The sequence below is a fragment of the Phascolarctos cinereus genome, unplaced genomic scaffold (assembly GCF_003287225.1).
Source record: "Phascolarctos cinereus isolate Bilbo 61053 unplaced genomic scaffold, phaCin_HiC Scaffold_726;HRSCAF=1367, whole genome shotgun sequence".
NCBI classification, from domain to species: Eukaryota; Metazoa; Chordata; class Mammalia; order Diprotodontia; family Phascolarctidae; genus Phascolarctos; species Phascolarctos cinereus.
Window position 1 is genome coordinate 406,764,628 of NW_027556098.1, and position 23,491 is coordinate 406,788,118.

The 23,491-nt window shown below is 57.2% G+C and overlaps 2 protein-coding genes across 2 annotated transcripts; one reads left to right on the forward strand and one right to left on the reverse strand.

Annotated features, from left to right (window-relative positions):
- The first annotated feature begins 3,702 nt into the window (after positions 1-3,702).
- On the forward strand, positions 3,703-11,278 carry LOC110201437 (inactive serine/threonine-protein kinase TEX14-like). The gene is given in 18 exon segments (XM_078146367.1): positions 3,703-4,954; positions 5,116-5,230; positions 5,404-5,566; positions 6,231-6,394; positions 6,502-6,562; positions 6,658-6,782; positions 6,955-7,053; positions 7,343-7,469; positions 8,225-8,418; positions 8,520-8,677; positions 8,812-9,005; positions 9,084-9,323; positions 9,421-9,561; positions 9,685-9,827; positions 10,739-10,751; positions 10,753-10,823; positions 10,924-10,961; positions 11,122-11,278. Coding segments are annotated over 18 exon segments (2,202 nt in total). The 5' UTR covers positions 3,703-4,821; the 3' UTR covers positions 11,145-11,278.
- Positions 11,270-23,321, reverse strand: ARHGAP33 (Rho GTPase activating protein 33). Its single transcript, XM_078146326.1, is given in 25 exon segments — positions 11,270-12,087; positions 12,090-12,609; positions 12,611-12,682; positions 12,936-13,330; positions 13,505-14,137; positions 15,712-15,786; positions 15,884-16,029; positions 16,113-16,225; positions 16,227-16,255; positions 17,015-17,160; positions 17,364-17,471; positions 17,599-17,681; positions 17,773-17,917; positions 18,051-18,153; positions 18,677-18,826; positions 18,944-19,009; positions 19,094-19,160; positions 19,251-19,328; positions 19,410-19,532; positions 20,031-20,123; positions 20,257-20,391; positions 20,559-20,639; positions 20,828-20,912; positions 21,068-21,165; positions 23,135-23,321. Coding segments are annotated over 25 exon segments (3,774 nt in total). The 5' UTR covers positions 23,141-23,321; the 3' UTR covers positions 11,270-11,863.
- Between the last annotated feature and the right edge of the window lie 170 nt (positions 23,322-23,491).

Below are 23,491 nucleotides of genomic sequence, written 5' to 3' on the forward strand. Positions count from 1 at the left end.
TCTAATTATCTGTTGCTGTCTGGAGCTGGGGCCAGGAAATGCAGTTTCCTTGTAGTTGTCTCTTTGACCATGGGGCAAGCAACTTCATGTTTCTGGGCTTCCGTTCCTTCATCCACAACATGAGGGGATTGGATGAGATCATCCATAAGGGTTTCAGCCCGAGTCACTCTGTAGAATCCCTGAATTGGAGGTGAGGGTACCTAGGTCTCTAAGTAAGGGCTGAAGGGCAAAGTCCCTTCTGAGAACATAGGGACCCACTCTCTAAGCTACTTTGCAGGGTCTCTGAAATGGGAGAAGAGGCTGAGAAGGTGCCTTGGTTTCTGAGACCTGTTAGGTATCTGGGGAAGGCATGGGTTCAAGGCTGAGGGAAAGTTGTTCTGGACTTTAAGCTCCTGTTTGAGGCCTTTTGACTACAGAGCAGGCAGAGGTGAGACTCTTTCGGCCTTTGAATTCCTCTATGGGGTGTCTGGGGATTGGGGGTTCTAAGAAAAAAGGGGCCTAGAGTTCTACTTTGGGGTCTCTGGCTGAGGAGAGCCTGAAGGGAAGAATGCCTACATCTCCGAGTCCCTTTGAGAGGTCTTTAACTGGGGAACAGTGAATAAGATATATTGGTCTCAGAGCCCATGGGTTCTCTGAACTGGGGATAGGGAATGAAGGGAACATTTCCATCTCTGAGCCCCTCTCTAGGGGGTTTCTGACCCCTGACCTCTGTCAGAATTGACTGAGAGAGGGCACTAACTGCAAGGTGTCTTGGTTTCTGCTACCCTTAAAAAGTGTCTGAGTCGAGAGAGGCTGAGGGGAGGGCCCTTTGTGAAGTTTGACTGGGGAAAGGCGAAGGGATCACTCCATGGGGTCTTTGATGGGGAGACAATGAATAGGGTCCTTCTGTGGGGTCTTTGACTGGAGCAGACCCTTCAGTCTCTGAAATCTTTGACTTGGGAGAAGCTAAAGGGAATCCCAAGGAGTCTCTGGGCAGAAGAAGCTGAGGGATGGATACCTTTGCTGTAGTCCCTGAAGGAGGAGGGGTACCCCTTTGGGGGAAGCTGAGGTGGCTGGTATCCCTTGGACTGTGGGCTCTCTAACTGAAGGGAAGGCCCCTCTCTGGGGTAGATTTAGGAAGGTCCTTCAGACTGCGGGGGCTGAAGAAGAGGATAAGCGGGCATCCCTCCATCCATGAGGTCTCAGGGGAAACAAAGAAGGCACCCTGTGAAGGGTTTTAGGTGAGGGAGGAGGCTGAGGAGATGGAATCTTTTTGAACTATGGGGTTTCTGAGGAAGCTAAGGGAGGGATCACTAAAGGGAAGGGAGCTCCAGTCTGTGGAGTTTGGGAGGGATGTCCTTTGGCTTACAAGGTCTATGAGGAGAGTACCTCAGTTTCTGGGGTCTCTGGGAGGGTAGAAAGGGTTCCTTGGTCTATGGAGTCTTGGGGGGTGAGGGGAATCCCTCAGATTGTGGAGTCTCTAGGGAATTGGGGGTCCATAGTCTAGATGATCTGAGAGGGTCCTTTGTGAGGTCTGTGTCAAGGGTCTCTTGGTCTGTAAAATCTTGAGGGAGATTGGTCCCTTAGTGTGAAGTCTGGGGAGGTACCTTTGTCTCGGGGTGGTGGTGGTGTGAAGAAGATCCCTTAGTTTCTAGGGTAGGTAAGAGGGGGTTCCTAAGTCTTTAGTGTCTGTTAAGGGAGTCCCTTGGTCTCTGGAGAGGGTTAGGAATATCCCTCAGCTTGTGGGGTTTGAGGGTCTATGGAGTTTTAGGAAGGTCTCTCTGCTTGGGATGAGGTGGGAGGGGTCCCTGTCTATGGAGAGTCCTTGTTTTCTGAAGATTTGAAGAGGGTTTCTTGGTCTCTAGTGTGGGATGAAGGATGGTTCCCAACCCTGTAGGGTTTGGTGAGGAGATGCCCTAAGTCTACGGAGTTTGGGGAGTTCTTCAGTCTATGGGATGTGTGAGGAGGGGTACCTGTCTCAGGGATGAGGTGAGGAGGTCCCACAGTATGTAAAGTGATGTGGGGGGGTCCCTTGGTCTGTGGGGATCAGTCTTTAGGGTTCAGCAAGGTCCCTTCATCTATGGGGGTTTTCAGTCTTTGGGGTGGGGTGAGGAGGGTCCTCAACCTATGGGTTGGTGTGAAGGGAAGTCTGAGTCTGTGGGGTAAGGTGAAGAGAATTCTTCAGTCTCTGAGGTGGAGTGAGCAGGGGTTCTTTAGTCTGACAAGACTGCCCCTCAATTCCTAGGGTGGAGTGTGGGGAGTCCTTTGGTCTATGGGGTGAGGAGGGGGTCCCTCAGTCTGTGAGGCAGGAGTTAAGTGGTACTTCAGTCTCTGAGGTAAGGTGAGAGGGTCTTTCATTCTGTCGTGGTGAGGAGGGTCCTTTGATTTTAAGGTGGAGTAAGGAAGAACTCTCAAATCAATGGAGTCTGTGGAGGGCTCCCTCAGCCTATGTGTGGGTGTTATGAGGAATGTCCCTTAGTCTCTGGAGTGAGGGGAGTCCCTCAGTCTGTGGTTTGGGGGAGGGAGTTATCTCTTGGTCTCTAGGTTGAGGTGAGAGCTGTCCCTCAGTCTGTGAGGTACAGTCCCTTAGTCTGAGGGTGGTGGTGAAAAAGAGTCCCTCAGTCTTTGGGGTAAGGAGAAGGGGACTTTCAGTTTCTAGTGGGGATAAGGGGAGGCCATTTAGTCTGTGGGATCAGGGGGGTCTCATTCCGGGAGGTGGGATGAGGGGAGCTCATGGGGGGTCCTTCAGTTTCTAGGGGGAGGGAGGGTCCCTCAGTCTCTAGGAAAGTCCCTCAGTCGATAGAATCTGTGGGAGACCATCATTTTGTGTTCTAGGGAAGTCCCTTAGTCTCTGGGGAGGTAAAAGAAGTACTGTAGTTTGAGGGAGAGCCCTCAGTCCCTTGTGGGGAGCGGGGTTTCTTCAGTCTCTAGGGGGATGATGAGAGAGCCCTTAGTCTCTGGGCGGGGGGAGATCCTTCAGTCTCTAGGGGAAATGAGGTGGGTACCTCAGCATATAAGGAGAGTGAGGTGGGATGGATCTCTTAGCCTCTAGGGAGGGGTAAGAGGGGTCCCTCAGCATCATGGGGTCAGGGGAATCCTTTGGTGGGATGGGGGAGGTCCCTCAGTCTTGAGAGGGATCCTTCAGTCTCTGGGGGATGAGGGGGAATCCCTCAGTCTTTAAGAGGGTGAAGGAAGTCCCTCAGTCTTTGGGAATATGGAGGTGTGTCACTCAGTCTCTATGAGGGGAGAGGGGACCTCTCAGGCTCTGAGAGGTGAGGGGGAGGTCCCTTAGTCTTTGGGGAGGTGAGAGGGTCCTTCAGTTTCTAGGAGGTTGAGGTCCCTGTCTCTAGGGGGTAAGGGAGGTCTCTCAGTCTCTAGTGGGAAGGTGAGGGAAGTCTCTCAGTCTCTAAAAGGGGTAAGGGAGTCCCTTTTAGTCTCTAGGGGTAAGGAGGGGTCCTCTTCAGTCTCTAAGTGAGGGAGATCTCTCAGTTTCTAAGGAGGGTGAGGGGGGTCCTTCCAGAGACCTAAGGGGGGGGTTAGGGGAGTCCCTCCAGTCTCTGAGGGGGGAGGGAAGTCTCTAAGGGGGCAGATGAGGGGTCCCTCTAGTCTCTGAGGGGGGTGGGAAGTCTCTAAGGGGGCGGATGAGGGGGGTCTCTCCAGTCTCTGAGGAGTTGGGGGGGTCCCTCTAGTCTCTGAGGGGGAGGGAAGTCTCTAAGGGGGCGGATGAGGGGGGTCTCTCCAGTCTCTGAGGGGTTGGGGGTCCCCCTTGTCTCTGAGGGGGGTGGGAAGTCTCTAAGGGGGCGGATGAGGGGGGTCTCTCCAGTCTCTGAGGGGTTGGGGGGGAGGGAAGTCTCTAAGTCTCTAAGAGGGGGTCCCTCTGTCTCTGGGGTGAAGGCGGTCCCTCAGGTCTCTGGGAGGAGTCCCCCAATCAGCACGGAAGCTGAGGGCTGGCGGGGAAGGGGTCTGTCTCCTTGGTCTTCCAGGTTTCTGCCTCCCTCAGTCCGCCGGCTCTGGCGCCTCTGACGGCACTAACGGTCTCAACGGCTCCGGGCCCTCTCGCACCCCTGACGTTTTCCCGCTCGGGACGCACGAGCCGCTCCGACTGGGCAAGCGCAGTGCGCGTGTGGGGGAGGGGAGGGGAGGGCGCGCGCATGCGCGCCTCCTCCCGCCGCCTTTCCAACGAGCCCAGTCCCCAAACCTAGTCGGGGCTCTACCCAAACTGACGTCCTTCGAGGCTTCTTCCTCCAAATCCCCCCTACGAATGTCCCTCTTCTTCGATCCTCCCCCCAGCCTCCTCTCCCAGTTCTTCTGATCCCTCTACTTCAATCTCCCACCCCTTCTCCCTTATCCCCCAGCCCCTTCCTCTCGTTGCCCAGAGCCCCCTTTTCTAATACCCGCAGACCGCTCCCCTCCGATCCGCTGTCTCCTAATCCTCTCAGATCTCCCTCCTCTCCCTCCCAAATCTCCCGCATGCTTCAACCCTCTCCCTGATCCTCCGAACCCCATCCCCTGCTCTTCTTAGATCTCCGCCCTAATCCCCCTTCACCTTCCCCTAAACTGCCGTCTCCTTTCATTTCTCCATATCCCCCTGCTAATTTCCCTGAACTTCTCACCCCTACAGACCCCTTCCTCCATCTCAAGATCACTTCTGATTTTCAAAGACCCTCCCCAGCCTCCCCCGTTTATTCTCCCTGGACCCCCACACCCATCTCCTTTGACTGATTGCTGCTAAGCCTCTGCTCTGCCTCTGCTCACCCTCCTTCCCATGAGGCTTCTGCCCCTTTCAGGCCCTTCCTCCTATCCCTAGCTTGGCCCTAGGCTGACCACTGGGCAGCCCCCCTCATGCCCACACTCCCCCCTCACTGCCCTGTGGAGCTGGGCTCCCTCAGAGAGCAGGACAGCCCCCTGGCCCAGCTACACCAACTGGCGATTGCCGGAGGACCCTGCTGGCGGCTGGCCAGGGTCCTGAAAAAAGGTGGTCCTTCAGGGTTCTCTTCGTAGACGCCCAGCATGGTGGTGGGGGGGGGGACTAGCTGTGGAGTTTAGGGAGTTAGCAAGGGGAGGCGTAGGCATGGAGGAACTCTTTTGGGGTGGGCAATGCCACGAAGGCGCCATGCCCCTTCCTTTTCCCCCCAGGGGTACAGGTGGATGGGGAAAACTCATCAGGTCAGACCAGCCTCTTCCTGTCAGCGCTCCTGGGCCAAGCCGGTGCTGTTAGACTTCTTCTCCACTTTGGAGCAGACCCCAATCAGTGAGTCAGCCTGTAGCCCCACGGCACCTCTCCCCCAAAGCCAAACTTCTTTAGCGATCCCACCTGAACTTCAGCCTCCTCCCTATCAACAGTCCCATCAGCCTCCCTTCATTTCCCCCTCCTCCCCTCTCTCCCACTGACTCAGTTTCCCTCTCTCCATCTTTCTCCCATAGCCGCTGCTTGGATAGAAGTACCCCAGTCCATGCAGGAGCTTTCTCCGGTCGTGGCCAGGTCCTCCTTTGGCTGCTGGAGGCTGGCGGAGATCTGAGGCTGCATGACCAGCAGGGCTGGACAGCCGGGGATTGGGCCCGGCAGGCTAGATCAGAGAGCCGGGAAGTGAGCAAGCATTGCGTGCGTGCGTGTGTGTGTGCGTGTGTGTGTGTGTGTGTGTGTGTGTGTGTGTGTGTGTGTGTGTGTGTATGTGTGTATGTGGACCCATGTGCTTGTGCATGGGCACTGAGGCAGAGTCCAACAAAAGAGAACTGGGAATGGGGAGGAGGGAAGGTGAGGAGTAGGCCTTTGGAGATACCTGACTTAATACTGATAACTCACATTTAGAGACAAAATGATGGCATATGGTGGTTAGTGAGCTGGCCTCCAAGACAGGAAGACTTGGTAAGTCCCATCTCTGACGACTCCTGGCTGTGTGATAGGGATGGAGACTCCAGCGGGGATTTCCTTGCTCTGGGGGAACTCATGGCTGAGGGCAGCACCTTTCTGGGTTCAGAGCTGCATTGAAAAGAGCCAGCACGGGTTGGAAACAAGCCTCAGATCCAAAAGATGGCTCCATACAGACCATGCCAGGCAGCCTTTCAGTGAGGGAACCAAGAATTGGTGAGGGAGAGGGGGTTTCCATACCGGGAGGCCTCTGCCCCCAAGCTGGCCCCAGTTGGCCCCAGATGCCACCTCTCTCTTATACTTGAAGGTTTGCCCATCCTGTCAGGCCTGGCAGCACATGAACATGTCTCTGGCTCTCCCTGTCCCAAACCTCCCCCTCTAGGTCTTGGAGCTCCTTCAAGATTGCCGAGCCAGAATGTCCCTGCTGGCCCAGGGGGGTGAGACTGCACTGGCTTCGTCCTTGGGGGAGCTGTGGGGGCTCCGGGCTGGAACTCTGGGAAACCTGCACCTGGCCCTGTCCTCCCAGCTCTGGCCTCTGGCCAAAGGGTAATAGCTGATGTTGCTTGTTCCTTCGCTGCCCTGCTCCGACCCTACTCCCGTTATCCCCAGGGGAAGGAGAACCTGCTGGGTGCTGACCTCACCCCCACCCCTAGGTCACTGTGGCCCAATCGGATGCAGAGGTCCCCCCAGATCCCAGGGCTGGGGTTTGGCCAGGTAAGCAGGAGAGGCACACGCAGGAAGGGAAGGAAGGGGAGAGGTGGGGGGCCTCCAGCTGGGACCTGCTAAGTAGGGTTTCTTCCCCGCAAAAGCTGAGCAGTCTGAGACCTCTGGGCCTTACCTCTGGGGTTCCCCTGGTTGATCCTGAAGAGTTGCTCCCAGCACAGGGGGAGCCTGACCGGACATATGATTGCGGCGCCCACACCATTATGATCAAGTAAGAAAGCTGAAAGTCCTTCGAGGCCCATCGATCCAGATGTCCAGCTGTCAGCCCAGCCCTGTACACTGTTAATCCCACCCCTCCCACTCCCACACCAGGACCCCTCTTCTCCCAGTCTCCTCTCCCTAGGCCTCCCCTTATTCCCTGATTTTAGTGTTCTGTCCTAAAGCCTCCTGTGGAGGGGACACCGAGTGACCGTTCGGAAACTGAGGCCACCCCCAGCCCCGGCCCTCCCAGACCTGCTGTTCTCTGACCTGAAGCATTGCAGGTACTGCCTGGCTTGGGAGACAGCCTTGCACCCTTCTTCCCTCATCCTCAGTCAATCAGTAGACACTGGTTGGGCACCTACTATGTGCCAGGCATTGTGCTTAGTACTGGGGATAGAAAAAAAAAGGCAAAGGATGGTCCCTGCCCTCCAGAAGCTTCCAATCTAATGACTAATCCTCGTCTTCCATGGAGCCCCCCAGGTTCCAGCTGGTGGCCCCAGGGAGGCGGGGGTGGGGCAGGCTGGGGCAGGGCCCCCCCGGAAGCCTTCCCTGGAATTCTGTCTCCCACAGCTTCCTCCATCACCCAAACTTACTGCTGCTCATGGCCCTGAGCCCCTCCCCTGACCTGGCCGGCCTGTCTCTCCTGTTTGAGCCCATCCAGGAGGGCTCCCTGCACCAAGTGCTGCACCCCCAAGGGGTGAGTCACACCCAGCTCCAGAGGGAGAGCTGGCCTGGGATAGGGAGGCCCTCTCTGGTTATACTTGCACCCCCCCCCCTTATCTGATGCTTCCACTTTTGGATGGTAGCATGAGGACAAGTCCCAGATCCCTTCTGCTTCTCGCCCTCCCTGGGAAGCCTCTGAAGACCCCAGGGTTAGCGTGTGGCGAGTTCCTCCTGGGATACTGGACTTACTCAGAGGGAAAGAAAGACTGGGGGCCAGAAAGGGACAGAGAGAGCAGAGGGAAGCCATCAGGTGTGGACGAGGAGTTCAGGCCTGGCTGGACGACAGTGGAGTCTTGGAAGGAGACATTCCCCTTGCCTGTGGTCGGTTTTCAGTGGCAGAGGGATCCCATTTTCCTCTGTTAGGGATGATCTTAGGGGTACCTGGGGCACTGTGGAATTAGGATGAGACCGGGGTTCCGATTCTGGTTTTGCCACTTGTCAGCTATGTAATCCTGGGCAAACTGCTTGGCCTGCCTGTGTTTATTTCCTCATCTGTATAATGGGGATGTAAATGCCTACTTGGCCTTTCTCACACTGAGGATCAAAAATGAGGATGGAGGTGACCTCCTTGTGGAGTAGTAAGTGGCTGAGGTTCAGAGTTGTCTTGTTGCTCTGATAGCCAGGCCAGAGATAAGCTGGGATAGGATGGGAATGGAGAGGCACCAGGAAGGGAAGAGGCCTGGCCAGGTGAGGTAACTGAATGCAGACACTGGCCTCTTTCCCCACTAGGATGTGGCCTGCCCCAGAATTCCCCCTGGATTCTTCCCAGGGCAGCTGCTGTTACAGGTGCTGGAGGCCCTGCTGTTCCTCCAAGGCCAGGCCCGGGCCCACGGGGGCCTCAGCTCCCACGCAGTCCAGCTGGTTCGACCTGGGCTGGCCAAAGTCAGCAACCTGGAGCACGGGCGATCCTTGCCCCGGCCCCAGTGAGTGACCCTTGAGGCCCAGCTCTGCTCTGCCCTGCTCCCCTGGCCACAGCCTCTGCCTTTATGTATCTATCTCACTTTCCCTCCCTCTGGCTCTGCAGGCCAGAGCGAGCATTTCCTTGGGGAGGCCCGAGCCCAGGGCCATCTCCACCCTCTGAGCTGTACCCCTGGCTGCCACTGGAGCTGATTCGGGGGGACCCTCCCACCTTGACTTCTGACTTTTACAGCTTCTGCATTCTGACCCAAGAGGTCTTTACTGGTTAGTGATGCCTCCCCCTCCCCCCCGGCCGATTTAACCTCCTACCCTGAAACACCCTTGACCACCTTTTTTCCATTCCACACCCCCCCCACTCAGTGTTGTCTGTCCCCTAATCCCCACCCACCATGCCATAGGGAACCTTCCCTGGGCTGGGCAAGAAGGCCTGCAGGTCAAAGCAAAGCTGGAGTCCGGGGAGGTGCCGGCGCTTGATCCCCAGGTTCCCCTGACCTACCAGCCCCTGGTCAAGGCAGGACTGGGGCTGTGGCCTCGAGACCGAAAAGGCAGCCTACAGGACACCCGATACAAGTTGAGGGTGGTGTTAGCTCAGGTACAGGCTGGGCTAGGTGATGAAGCGTGGCACGGGGGCAGGCCCCAGCAGACAATGACAGGGCTGTCCAATCCCTAGGAGTCTGCACTCAAAGAAGCCTCTTTGGGCAGTCTGGGCGGTCCCCCTTCAGAGCCAAAGACCCTACCACTGCCACCTGGTAAGGAGGGGCAAGTGGGCAGGGAAGGCATCCACCCTCCAGTCCAGCATCATTTGCCTTGCCCTGCACACACAGAGCAGCTCTCTGAGGTGGATCTCAAGGTCACTAGCACACCTAGACCTCCATCCCCCAAGATGGCCCCAAACCCCAAACCATCTGAGGTAATGGGGGTGTTTGTGGGAGGAAGAATTGGGGGCAGTGGGGACTTGGCCGGGGCATAGAGAGAGGAGGCTCTGTGTTCCTCCAATGCCTCTCTAGACTTTGAAGTCCCCTGAGAGCAGTGGGGCCTGGGGAAACACCTGGAGCTCCCCAGCCTTGGACTCGGGAAGCAGCCTAAGCCTGAGCTCCCAGACTGAAGAAGCGTCACCAGCAGACAAGAGGAAGATACCCAGTCCAGAGGTAGTAAGGGCTTTTCAGCCTCTGCTTACCTTTAGTCCTTTCATCTCCTGGCTGCCTGCTAACTGCCCCATCACTGACCCAGCCCTTCCTCCCATCTCACCAGAGGCCAGCCCTGCTGACCAGTCTGGAAGGGTCAGCCTCCCTGCTGGGCCAGGTCCAGGGCTCCCTGGAGGAACTGGAGAGAAGGTTCCCAGCCAGGATCTGGGCCCTGCAAGATCTATCAGATGTCTTAGAGGCATCCGCATCCCCATACACCTGCCCTCAGAGTGAGTGAGGACAAGCCCCTTCCTCCTTCCCTTCCTTTGTGGGTGAAGATACCCTCCCCAGTGAGTTGAGGATTCCTCCCTCCTCTTCCAGTGATTGAGGACCACCCCCACCCCCATCCCCAGGTGGCCCCAGTCTTCAGGAATGCATAGACCTTGCGGCCCAGGCCTGACACCTGGACAGACAGGAGGGTCAGACCCAGGTAGGGATCTGGGGGCTGGGTGCAAGGTGTCTTTGACAAAAATGGGGCTCCTTCTCCTGAGTCCCACGCATTCTGAAGAGCTCAGAGACATTGGATAGAAAGGAGCTAGGCCACTTCTCAGTTGGGCACCTCATCACAAGGAGAGCAATACAGACTGATCGACTTTCATGGGCTCTGCCCTGCCCACCCTCAGACTAAGGACCTAAGAGGCTGCCCATCCTCCTTCTCCTTCATGTTGTCATTCGGTAGACATTTTGGGGTGCTGAGGGTCCCTGGGATTGACATGATCTAATCAGTGGGATGGATTAAGTGCGTAAGATAGGACACAAAGACACAGGGATTCAGAAAGAGAAATGACAGGGGTGGTGGAAGGCTTGGAGGGAGGCGCTGGGCTTTGAAAGGCAGAACGAGGAAGAATGATTGTGTTTCGATGAGGCCTAAAGGTGAGCACTGCATGGGAGTCTAGCAGAACTGAGCACAGAATGGAGAGGGCAGCCTGGCCTGGCCTCTGCTGGCCTTGGCCAGACCAGGTGGCCAACGGAAGAGGAAGTCTGCTCTCTGGGGACGCTAGAGGGAGCAGAAGCTCCCAGGGGCTGACTTGCCAGGGTCCGCCTTCCCGGCGGCACAGCTGCTAGGATTTCTTCCTGGAGCTAGGTCTTAGCACTTTCCTAATAATCAGCCATCATTGATGAAGCACCTACTGTGTGCCAGGTCCACACTTCCACCCACCCTCTCTCCTGTGCCAGGTGTCGGTTCCTGAGCTGGCTAAAGCTGGTCCCTTCACCAGCCTGCAGAAGTACGTAGCTATTGATCCCTTCCCCCTCTCGAGCATTCTCCACTTTCTGTGGGGTCCCCACCATGACATCAGCCTCTTGGGTTTTCCCCCCCTGCCCTAGGCTAGACCTGCTAGAAGAGATCATCACAGAGCTCCAGGGTGAGGCTGGGGGGGAGGTGAAGGATGACAAGGGATGGGGTGAGGGTGGGACAAGGACAAGACTGAGCTCTTCCCCCAACCACACCCTGGTCATTCTAGCTGGAATACCAGTCCCTGAGGGGAATGTGGCTCAGTCACTGCCTCTCTGACTGCCTCTCAGGGGCCTCCAAGCCAAGGAGCTGAGAGTGGACGAGGCTGAGCCGGGCTGATGTAGGCCACCTGACCCTGCTCCAATAAAGCTTTCCCAGTCAGCCACCTTGTCAGCTTCTCCCTGCTTCTCACTACAGCTTAGATACCACATGACAAAATGCACAGATCATTTGTACTTTTATTTCTGTTAATGTTAAAATTTGTTTTTAAATGTTTAGTACACAGGATTGGAGCTCAGCAGGGATACACGCACTCAGATGTGCATACTTGGGCGCGCGCGCACACACACACACACACACACACACATATATACACACACCCCCAATGCCCTTCATCTGGGCACACATTCGTAGCTGCACGTACAGGGCAATGAGAAGGGGGAGGGGATCAGGACATGCTGGGGGATCCTGGGAGTTGGGGGGAGGTGAAGTGTTTTCATCTTCAGTCTCCCCCAAATTAGTGCAAGAAACCCCAGGGCAGTAGAGGTGTAAAAAGTTTTTTGTGGGGAGGGCAGAGAAACTACAGTTAACAGGTTATGAGATCACATTGGAACCAGTTTACAAAGTTAGAAACTTGAGGAATTGGGAAAAATTACAAAATGGATCACTGAATTGGGGCCCTAGGGCCAGTGATGGCAGAGGGTCCTCTGTGGGGACCTTGGTCATCATCAACAGGCACAGCCAGCTAGGGCTCCAAGGATTCCCGTCCACCAACATAGGGAGCCATGTTACAAAAAAGAATCATTAGGAGACTCAGCAGTAGCTGTGTGTCTGGCCCTTAGCATGGAGGGACCAGCTTGGGGGAGGCAGGTAGGAGGGTGGGGGGCCAGCCCCCTCTCCATGGCCATCCCCCACGTTTCCATATTGAACCCCATGAGGACCCTCCCCAGCTCCTTTCCCATAGGCCTGGGTGGGCATCCGGTAGAGTAGGAGGGGATCTGGAGGCCCCCAGGGTCGAGGAGGCCGGGGTCCCCAGGTGAGCGCTGCTTGTGAGGGAGTCGAGGGGCTGGGGGACCAGGGTCAGAGCGACTTCGGGGGTGGGCAGGAGGGGAGGAAGAACAAGAAGAGGAGGAGGTAGGGGAGGGTCCACCTCCACCTAGGGGCAAGTTGACATAGACAGGTTCCAGATGGGCCAGGCGCCGCCGGGATTCTTGGGGGTGGTAGCAGAGGCGGCTATGTTGGGAAAAAGGTTGCAATGCTGGGGGGTATGGGTGAGGTGGGGGTGGGGGGTAGCAGAAGAGGAAGTCAGGAAGTCCCTGGGGTGGTGACTGTTCCCGAATCCCATAGGAAGCATTGAGCCCCTCAGGGGCCTGGTGGAAGGAAGCCCAAGGCCTAGGCAGGCCTGGGTAGGGAGGCCCCTCACCCCCACTGATCTCATAGTACAGGTTTTCCCCCTTATCAGGGGGCAATGTGGGAGCATGTGGGGTCCTGCGGGTAGGGAGCTGAGGACCGGGCCGGAAGGGAGGAGCACCCAGGGAGTGAAGAGGAGGCTTAGGGGGGGCCAGAGAAAGGTGAGGGGCGCTCTTCGGGGTTGGGAGAGGTCACAGCAGAGGAGAAAAAGGAGGCAGGCACCTGTGAAGGAGAAGGGGACTTGTTGAGAGCTGCAGATTTTACAGCTTGTCTGGGCTGATGGGAGCCCTTCCATTTGGGAACTTGGGTATCTAGATAACATGTGCTATCTCAACTTTTATTAATGCTTTGTTTTGGGGCTGAGGGTTGGGAGGAGAGAGAGAAGAAATGGGTAAATCTTAACTGGGCCAAAACCCTACAAAAATAAGGGCAACCTGGAGAAAAAGGGACAGACTTTCCTGCTGTTCTCACTGACCTGTGCAGGGCCTCTCCATTCCCTCCGTGGGGGACCAGAAACGTGTGTGCGCAACAGGCCACCGTCACTCTGCTGCCGCTGCAAGGAGGCTGGGGGACCTGGGGCTTGGTGGCTGGAGCTCACCATGGAGTAGAGAGGCCCAGGGCTCCCAGCCCCTGGAGTTTCCCCACCTCCCTCCAGGGACAAGGAACGTCGGAAAGGGGAGTGAGGTAAGGGTGGGACTGTACCCCCCATCTCCTGCTGGCGCTGCCGCTGGGCTGCCCTCTGAGCTCGCTCGGCCAAAGCCAGGGCCATCAAGCGGGCTGGATTCTTGGGAGGTGGGGGAGGGGCCCCTCCGGGGCGAAGGAGAGACAGGGGCACAGGCAGAGGTGGAGACTCAAACCCAGGCACAGGACCTGTACAGAAAGGAAGAGGAGACAAAAGTCAGGAGATGGGGAAAGCCTCAGAATGGAGGGCTTGGTTGGGAATTTGGAAATGGAGGCTCTGTCGTGTGAGACCCTGAAGGAAGATCCTGAGAGGAGTGAGGCTGAGCCCACATGCTCGGGGCGGGGGGGGGGGGGGGTACTCACTAAGTGACCCTTGTAGGTCTCTCTGGCTGGTTAAGGACAATTTACTCCGGATTTCCCTCTGGCAGCTGTCACTCAGCTCAGTCTCGGCACTGCGCAGCAGCAGGGGGATGAGCTGGGGAGCAGGGGTGGCAGGTGGAGGGGATGGGGTGGCAGGGGCACCACCCCCCAGCAGCTCCAGCACAGCAGGGGGCACAGAAACAGCTACAGGCTCAGAGATATCCAGAGCTGTGGGGGGGGCAGGGCTTGCCGGGCCTCGAGGAGAACGAGTTGGGGGGGTGGCTTTATGGATGAAAGAGCCAGTAGGGGCTGGGGGGGCAGGACTGGCAGGAGGGGCAGGGTCCCCAGGGGTAGGGCTGCTGCAGCGGAAGGTGAGAGGATCAAAGTCAAGGCCTCTCAGCCCCTCCAGGCATGTAGGGGGGCTAAAGTCCAAGTCGTCACCATCATCCAGCCAGGCTGAAACTCGGTGTGGGGGAGAGCCCACCAGCTCCCCACTCCCCACAGAGGTGGTGCTGCTGGAGGAGGAAGACGACGTGCTGGAAGAAAGGCTTTCACAGGAGCCGGCCAGACCAGGAGCCACGGGGAAAGCATCGCTGCTGGACCGGGGCCTGCGCAATCGGTGGAGCCTCTGCAGGCCTGCGGGGAGGCGGGAAGGCAGCTGCTGGGGCCGGAGGGCACTGACAGGTGGATGCACCCCCAGGCCCAGCTAGAGAGATGACTGCCCCAGTCTCTGCCTAGTGGCTCCCAAGCTGGCCCCTCCTTCCCAACTTCTCAGGCCATTCCCTCAGGTGGCAGCAGCTCTGTATCTAAGCCTGCCCCCATCCCCTCGTGGCCCATCTTATTTGACTCTCACATCTTTGCTCCAGCATTCAGAAATCTGTCCACTGCTCTTCAGAAGACAGAGCTAACTCTCTTCACGCCCAAAGCCCCCAGCAGCTCGCTGCTGGACTATCACAGGGTCACAGACCCAGAGCTGGATGCGACTTCGGACGTTCCTCCGGCCAATTCCTCCCCTTTATAGATGAAGCGAGGCCTAGAGAGGGGAAGGGCCTGTCTCCTGGCACCCAACCCTCATCTCCAGCTTTGCAGCCTCATCTGCAAAGGCTCCCTTGCTACTGGTCCTGCCTGAATAAAGCTTTCCTCCCTAATTCTCCAGGAGCATGCTAGCTGCTTTTCTCCTTTGCCTCGTTATACCATCTGTGTCCCTGCCAGCTCTCCGTACCCACCCATGCCTACTCCTGACTGCCAGGAGAGTGGGAACTACTTACAGAAGGTATCCCCGGGGCCCAGAACACTTAAAATCAATGCTGAATGGAATCAAACAGACTCATTCAGTGTTCACAGAGACCTCAGAGACAGGGAAACAGCCCCGACGAAGGAAAGGGCCTTGCCTCTAGAGCTAAGGCTAGAAGCCAGAACAGAGCTGTCCTTGCTACTCCCCACCCATCTTCCTAGACAGTCAGGCTACTGCTTGGCTGAAAAGCCAAGCGTGGCTCCCCAGGGCCTAGAACAAGGACCCACTCACACTGTCATTCAAGGCTCTTCACAATCTGGCTCCAAGCTCTTTTTCCAGTTTCACCTCCTCATCCTCCCCTTTAGGGATGTTCTGCCCCAGCCCAACCAGGTTACTCCTGTCTCCTGCTCCTCTGCTCCTGCCCCCACCACACACCCTTGCTGTCCTGTAGGCCTGTGATCTGCCTTCTCCGTGTTGAATTTCTATCCACATCTCAAGACAATTCCCTTTCCTCTCCTCTGGGATGTCCATGGAGAGGCAGCCTGGGGCAGTGGAAAGAGCCAGATTTGGAGTCCAAGAACCTGGCATTCAATGCCAGCTCTATCTCCAATACCCAGGTGACCTGGACAAATCCCATAACCTCTTAGGGCCTCAGGGCGGTGGCCTAGATGACCCCTGGGGTTCCTTCCAACTCTGATGGTCCTTTTCTGAGGCCCTATTGGAAGCAACCTCCCCTGACCCAACCTTGGACGGCATGGAGCACCATGTGTGATGCATTATTCTGTGCACCACATATCTACTCTGCTTGATGGGGAGCCCCTGGAGGGTACAGATTGGGTACCTCTAAGTAGAAGGTTCTGCCCATAGGAGACACAATAAACACTTGCTGAGCCCAGTCTCCCTCCCTCCCCACCTCCTCCTGACTGTGATTCCCACAGAGGCCCCGGGAACCGGCCACCCCTGGGTGGGTTCTCACCAGCTCCACTGGCCTGGGATGACAAGGACTCCTCACTCTTGGCTGAGCGCAGAGGGGCTGCTTCCACTGGGCCACCTGGGTTTCAAGAAGAGACAGGAGGAACAGTTAGTGGGAAGGCCCCACCCCACCACATCTGCCTGCCCTACCGCCTTGGGCCCAGGAGCCTGCTCACCTGGGGGCGGCTGGGACCCTTGACCAGCTCCACGCCAGGGCAAGGGCTTCTTTCGGACCGAGGAAGGGCCTCTGCCCAGGGCAAAGAAGGTCTTCCAGCTGCTGCCACCTGGTTTCCTACGCTTCTCTCCAATGACCCCCTTCCTCCTATACAGGACAGAGAGTGAGATGGGACAACCTCTGGGTCAGGGCCTTTCTCCCCACTCTCCCCGATCCTGAGTGTTACTCACTGGTCTTCAGGTGAAGTAGAAGCCTTGGCCCCCTGTCCAGACAGTTGACCCTGTGACCGAGCCTGAGCCTCCTCTAGGGAGAGGAGGCGAGTGGAGGGTCCGCTGCCCACAAGGGGACTTAGGCCTGGAGAGGAGACAGCGACCTGGTGGAGTGATGGTAGAAAACTCTGTCAGCCCATCAAGCCATCCTATCTACCCTGCAGGCAAAGCTAAGCACAGCCCCCACCTCCCCTGGGAGCCCTGGAAGGCCAAGCCCCCGGCCAGGGATCAGCAAGGCAGGGACCCTGGGATGGAGGTGGGGGTGGGGAGTGGCGGGGTGGGGTCAGGGCAACTTGGGTCCTGGGAGGGAAGGGAAGGAGAGGGGAAAGGAGTAGGGGCATCAGCAACAGGCGAGGAGGAGGCAGGAATGAGCTGATGAGGCAGAGGCGGCAGCAGCTGCAGGAGGAAAGCCGTCTCAGTTACCTCAGGAGGGCCGGCCGATGATCCGCGTCCTGCAGGGGTCCAGGGTTTGTGGGGCAGGGGGTGGGAATGAGAGAAGGGGACGTGGCAGGGGTTTCTTGGGAAAAGGTGATCTCTAAAATGGGGGGAGAGGGGCTCTAAAGTTAAGGGAACTGGGAATATCCAGACCTATCGGCACCCTGCCCAGTTTCCACTAGTCCCAAGGGGCCCCTGAGGGAGCTAAGGGAGGGTGGTGGAGATGCAGCATCCTGGACAGTGGGGAATCCTGAGTCGAGGAGCTGAAATGAGAAGGAGGCTGGGGGAGGGGGCAGCGAGACTCAGGGCAGCAATCGTGGGGCCCCACCCTCCCCCAGCCCATGGCTAGCTTTCCCGGCCCCAAGGAGAGGGAGCTTCCATCCATTTCCAAAGAGGCTCAGGCCACAAGCACTGGGGAGCAGGCATACCTGCAGGATCTAGGCCTGCCGAGGTGAACGTGTCGCTGAATAAAACATCCACGTGGCTGAGAAGAAACTCCACAACAACAGACTGGACTCGAACCTCGCGGAAGGCAGCAGCCCCACCAAGCCCTACTGACTCCAGCTCCATTGACCTGCAGGCACCCGGAATGCGGAGCTTAGGAGGTCCCCAAAGATCTGGGAGCGCCCCTGAGACCAGGACAATTTAGTTCAATTCAATATTAATTAAATGCCTACAAAGATTAAGGCACTATGCAAAGAGCTAATGGTACAAAGAAACCAAACCGTGCCTTCCCTCCATACATGGAGCAGGCTGGTTGCTTCCTCCCCAACTCACCGAAGCAGGTTGGGAGCCCATACGATGGCCAGGTTTCGGGCGTGCATGCTGGTGTTGGCACTGTGCTGGGCCATCCGAGAGAGGTGCCGAAGCAGGTACTCCAGAGTCCTGGTGCAGGGCAGGGAGGGACATGGTCGCTCACTGAGCACCTCTCCAACAGTGACCCTTCCCTCAGGGGCTCAGCCCGACCCCCTTCTGCCCCCCACTCCCTGGACCTAGCCCCTCCTACCCATACCGGTAATGAGGTGGGGGCAATTGCTGGATGACATCGTGAACGCGAACCAGCCGCTCCTCCTCCCCTGGCACAGACATGGCCTCCTGGGGGAACAGGGTGAAGGAGAAGGGTGTGCGCAGGCTGGGGCTGAGGCCTCATGCCTGGGTTCCCCTGGATGGCCCTCTTCACACTTACACTGAATTTTCCATAGAGCTGGTAGGTGAGCAGGGGGTTAGGCAGCTCTCGAAAGTAGAGTTTGCAAAGGGAAGAGACACTGTGGATGTCCTGGAGGAAGGCTGGTCCGCTCAGTTCCGGGATCCGCTCACTGTCAAACTCATGCCTGAGACCCCACAAGGGAGGAGAAGCTGTCAGAGCTCTTCCTTGCAAGGCCCGCCTTCCTGTGCTCTCCTCCCAAACCCCCCACCCTCCAAGCCACCCTCCCTCCCTCCCTCCCTGGCCTCTGGCCTCCCCACCTCAGTTTCTGGATGTTGGAAGAAACACCTGAGAGGCGGTAGATCCCATCCACAACGCCATGGGCCTCGATGAACTCTGAGCAACAGCGCAAGACTTGGGGAACTAGAAAGGATAATAGGGTCAGGGCAGAAGGGGCCGTGATCAGGTGAGGGGGATGAGAATTATAAAAGGGGTGGGGGAAGAACAGAGCCGAACACACAGGGATGTCCTGTAGGGGATAAGATAGGGGTGGTCCCCAGGAGGGTTGTGTTTTCACTTGTAATTGATTGACTGTGAGACACTTTCTCTGGAGACAGCATGGCCTAACAGAGTATGCAGGATTTGGAATGAGATGAGGCTTGTACTTGAATCCTACCTCTGGCCCTTACTAGTGACCATGAAGGAAATCACTTCATGTTACTGAGTCTCATTTTTCTCATCTGTAAAATGGGCGTAACACCTGTAACACCTACTTCCTAGGATTGTTGAGAACATCAAATAAGATACACTCTTAAACAACTATGTAAATGCCAGCTATTATAATTGTACCAACAAGGACAGACTACAGTAACCCCTTTTAGAGGGCTGGGAGGGCTGGGAGGCTAGGGAGTGGCCAATCAAGGTTAGGCCTGGGCCAGGACCTCACCATCTTGGCCAGAGTTGCTGAGATGCTCCCCGAGGTCACAGCCAAAGACACGTTGCCGAAGGATGCCCCGCTGCCGTAGCCGCTGACGAGATGGGCGGGAGCGAATGAAAGAACGGAGGAGGCCTGCAAGCTTTCCTCGGGGCCGGGGCACTGCTCAGCGGTGGTGGTGATGGGAGAGAAAGAGGGTACTCAATGGAAGGGAGAGGCACAGAGGGGAGGGGGTGGGCTGGGACAGGGCCCAGGGGATGACAGCCTCAGTTCTGTTACCTGACGTGAGAGAGGGAGGGCCCTCCCTTAGGGGAGCTGGGATGCTGGATGTGGGGCCATCAGGATCTGTGGGGGGAAACCAGCATGGATGGCTTGAGGTCCCTTCCCCCTCCCCCACCCTCTCCCCTGGCACTGCCCACTTGCTGTTACCAGCTTTGACCCCCAGGCCTGGTCGTTCAGTGAACAGCTCCACACACTCGCTGGGGAAGAAACCAACCTAAGGAGAAGGATCAAAAGCCAAAGGTCAGATGGCCCAACATCCTTCAAGGTTCTCGCCCTCTTAGGTTCTCACCTGCCCCCTGTCTACCTGGAATCCATGTTTCCCACGCCACCAGCTTCGGTCCTCTGTGGGTGGCATGTCAATCACAGAGACAATGTCACCAACCTGAGAATGGAGTGCAAGTGGGAGTCAGGGGAGGGTCAATATCCAAAACAAGCCCTGCAGCCCTTTCCCCTGAAACGTTACCTCAAAGGACAGCTCATCTGGGGCCTGGGCCGTGTACCGTTTGACCACGTGTGCCGCAGCCACCGCAGGAATGTTCAGGGAGGCCTCCTCGCTGAGGAGCAGCCGTCGGCCGTGGTTATCCAGCTGGGGGAGGGGCAGAGGGAGACAGAGATGGTGGCCTTCGTGGTAGGCACACTACCGTCCTCCCACTCAAGGATTTTCCCACTACACACTTCCCCCAGACATTTCCCAAGCCCTTCTGAGATGCACATGCCTCCCTGCCCCGAAGCCCACACTCTTCACCACAGCTCACGTTCGCTTCAGGATGCAGTGGCACAGAGAGCCATAACCCAGCTCTTTCTGCTAAGTGGCTCTTCCCTTAGTTGCCCACAGCCATCTTTCATGCACCCTACCCTTGATCCAGCCCCTCAGCTGAAACACTTAGCCTGGCTCGCTTCCCACACCCTCATCTATTTCCTTCTCTCCCTCATTCTCTCTCTCCTCTCTCTCCTCTCTCTGTCTATCCCTCTCTCCCTCTCTTACTCTTGTTCTTTTGAGAACACATATACACACACACAGACACAGACACACACACACACACACACACACACACACACACACACCCCCACACACAACTCCTACTTCCATCCAGGTAAGCACGGGGCCACAGTTGAGGTTGCTGTCCACCAGTCCAGTGAGGGTTTCAAGATACTGTAGGAGCAGTGGCACTAGCAGCTGGGTGGGGAAGAAAGGGGGGTCGGGCTTAGGTGGGACCCAGCAGGCTCCCTTCCCTCCATCCCTCTCTGCTGAAATGCCACTTGTTCCCAGTTTTGAAGGGTAGGGAGCAAAGCAGAGGGTGGGGCTCTACCTGGTTCCGGGAGCCCTCTGGAGCTGGGGGCAGTTCTGGAAGGCGAGAGAACCGACGGTCAAAGATGCAGCGATGAAGATGGCTATCCAGGGAGCGGAAATCCTCATAGCTTCGGAGAACAGGCCAGGACCGGCCCTGTTGGAAACAGTGAGTCAAGCAGGGTTGAAGTGACTGATTGTAGTCATAACTTCAGGCTGAAGAAGGTTCACGGGTTGATCTCTGACAAACTGGGAGCAAGGTTAGGTTAACCCTGATCAGTCAGTGTAGGGTCGAGAGGCAAAATGTAGAATCAAGGGTCTTACCTGACAGGTCACCTGGACCCCAAACACCAGCTCATTATCGCTAGGGAGATTGGCGCCTTCACGATCTGGAGATAGCAGCAGCTGAAAGGCAAAAATCAAGGACCCAAGGCCCAGGTTCCAGCACTAAACCCAACCTCAACTACTTGAACCCAAACATATAATATGCAACAGGAGAGAGAGCAGGCAAATAGAAAGGGGGGCTGCTCTGGGGGGCAGTGGTCATCTCAGGGCTCTCATGCTGCCATGCCCAGATGGGGGACCCCAAGTACCTGAATGTGGCCGAAATCGACATTCTCATAGTGGAAATGGGCACAGTCAGCCAGCCGGGGAAAAGGGCCACGAGGGGCAGAGATCCTAGGGATGTAAGTCACAGGTCACCCTGAGCACCTTGGCCCAGAGTCCCCTAAGCTAAACTTAGAACTGGGGTCCCCCAGAATTGGGGAGACCTGGCCAAGCTCAAGATATGACCTCACCTCCTACAATCCCAAGCAGCACCCATCTCTTCCTACCTCTTGCCAGGTTTCCCCTTCACGTTAGAGCTCCCTGAAGGGGGTAGGGGCTGTACAGGCCCCTCCCCTGGACCATCCAGGTTATCTGTGCTTCTGGCCTGTGGGAAGAAAAAGGTGCCTGAGGAATGCCTGGCCCCTAGCTAGAGTGTCCCTAGAACCTAGAGCTACCAAGGAGGCCCAGATGCTATTTCTTCAACAGTAGAGCCAGAGAACAAGACAAGGTGGCCACATGCGTGGTTGGGATAGGACTAAAAAAAGAAGTCCAATAGGACTCTCGAGTGCAAGCAAAGGCAGGGCCAGAACATTCCAGACACTTTGAAGGTAGCACCTATCCTTTGCAACGAGATGTCAGGAAGTGCACAGAAGAGAAGTTGTGTATGTACCTGTGTGTGCATGTGCGTGTGCGTATGTGTATATGTGCATGCGTGCGTGCATGTGTGTGTGTGTGTGGTGGGGAATCTTTGGATGGAGAGAGTGGGGGAGAGGAGGCCATAGATACAATGTCAGTAATAATAATAGTAATTATATAGCACTACTCTGTTGCCAGGCACTGTCCTAATGCTTTACAATATTATCTTAACTGATCTTCACATCGACCCTGGGAAGTACGTACTATTATTATCCCTATTTTACAGATGAAGTAACTGAGGCTGACAGAGAGGAAATGTCTTGCCCAGGGTCACCTAGGTAGTGGGTATCTGAGGCAGGATTCACACTTGAATATTCCTGATTCCAGGCCCAGTTCTCTATCCATTGCACCACCAGCTGCTCCAAGACCCCCTTAACATGGGACAAGAAGAAAGGATGCAGAAGGGGTGTAGGGAATGAGGCATTCTGTGGAGACTGGCAAATCAGGAAGATGCTGTAGTTAGAGTGAGGATGGGATAATGTTCCGATAGACCCAAGAAAGAAATGAGGGCCAGTGAAGAGAGTGGAAGGGTGAAAGAAGACCCCCATCAGGCAGAAATGGTTGGCTGAACCAAATGGGGCTGGGACAGGGTGGCCACAGGCCAGGGGAAAGTAGTAGGGGGAAGGCTGTGATGACAGGGCAGACATGAAGAATGCTCAGGCTAGAGGCAAAGGATGGGATCAAGGCAGAAGGGCTGAAGGGGACAGGGTCGGAGTAGCTGGCTAGGGCTGGGAGCGGGTGAATGGGTAGTTGGGGAGGGGAGAAATGGACCAAGTGGGCTAGGGCTAAGTTGGGATGGGAACAAGCTATGGCTATGCAGCAGAGACATCGAAGGGGCTGGGCCAGGGACAAAAGGAGCCCTTGGGTGGCCTGAGGTGACCAGGCATCATCAGGCTGAAGGGAGAGGTCAGGGTCGGATGAAGGATGGGACTAGGCTGCAGAGGAGCCAGGGAGGATGGAGCAGAGTGAGGGGAGGACAGATAAGGGGGAAGGTGTGGCCAAGGCCAAGGAAGTCAGGCAGTGCTGAAGGGGAAGACATATCAGGTTTAGAGGAAGATAGAGTCAGGCTGACCAGACAGAAGAAGGCTGGGTTGAGGGGAGGACAGAGCCCAATGAGGAGGAGGATGGAATGACCTGCTGAGAGAGAAGACAGAGACTCTGGAAGAGGAAGATGGAGACCCTGGGAAGGGAGGACGGAGACCCTGGGTGGGGAGGATGGAGGACTCACTGAGGGGAGGATGGAGACCCTGGGAAGGGAGAATAGAGGCCCCAGGAGGGGAGGACGGAGACCCTGAGAGGGAAAGATAGAGGACTCACTGAGGGAAGATCCCAGGAGGGGAGGACGGAGACCCTGGGTGGGGAGAATAGAGGCCCCAGGAGGGGAGGACGGAGACCCCGAGAGGGAAAGATAGAGGACTCACTGAGGGAAGATCCCAGGAGGGGAGGATGGAGGACTCACTGAGGGGAGGATGGAGACCCTGGGAGGGGAGGACGGAGACCCTGGGTGGGGAGGATGGAGGACTCACTGAGGGCAGGGTGAAGACCGCGGGAGGGGAGAATAGAGGCCCGGCCTGAGCGGCAGGGCCCCGCCCCGCCCCCGCTGCCCCCCCACCCAGACGGACAGACAGACAGCCGGACGCCGCCCCCGCCCCGCTCACCACCATGGCCAGTCGCGCCGCCGCCGTCACCCTGTCACCCCGGGCGGGCGAGGGGCCCGGAGGGGATCAAACTGCACTCCTCCTCCTCCTCAGGCCGGGGCCTCCTCCTCCGCAGCGTCCGTCTCCGCTGCCGCCATGGCGACACAATGGGGAGAGGGGCGCGCGGGCTGAGGCCACGCCCCTAACGGCCCCAACGGCCGGGCGCGCGCAGGGGGCGTGGACAGGGAGGGCGCCGGCCAGCCAGAGGGGAGGGCAAGCCCCACCCCCGCCCCGTCGGCTCTTCATTGGTCACGGGCCCGCTAGGCCCTGCCCACTCCAGTGTAGCCCCGCCCCACAGGGCCCGCCCCCGGGAGCTGT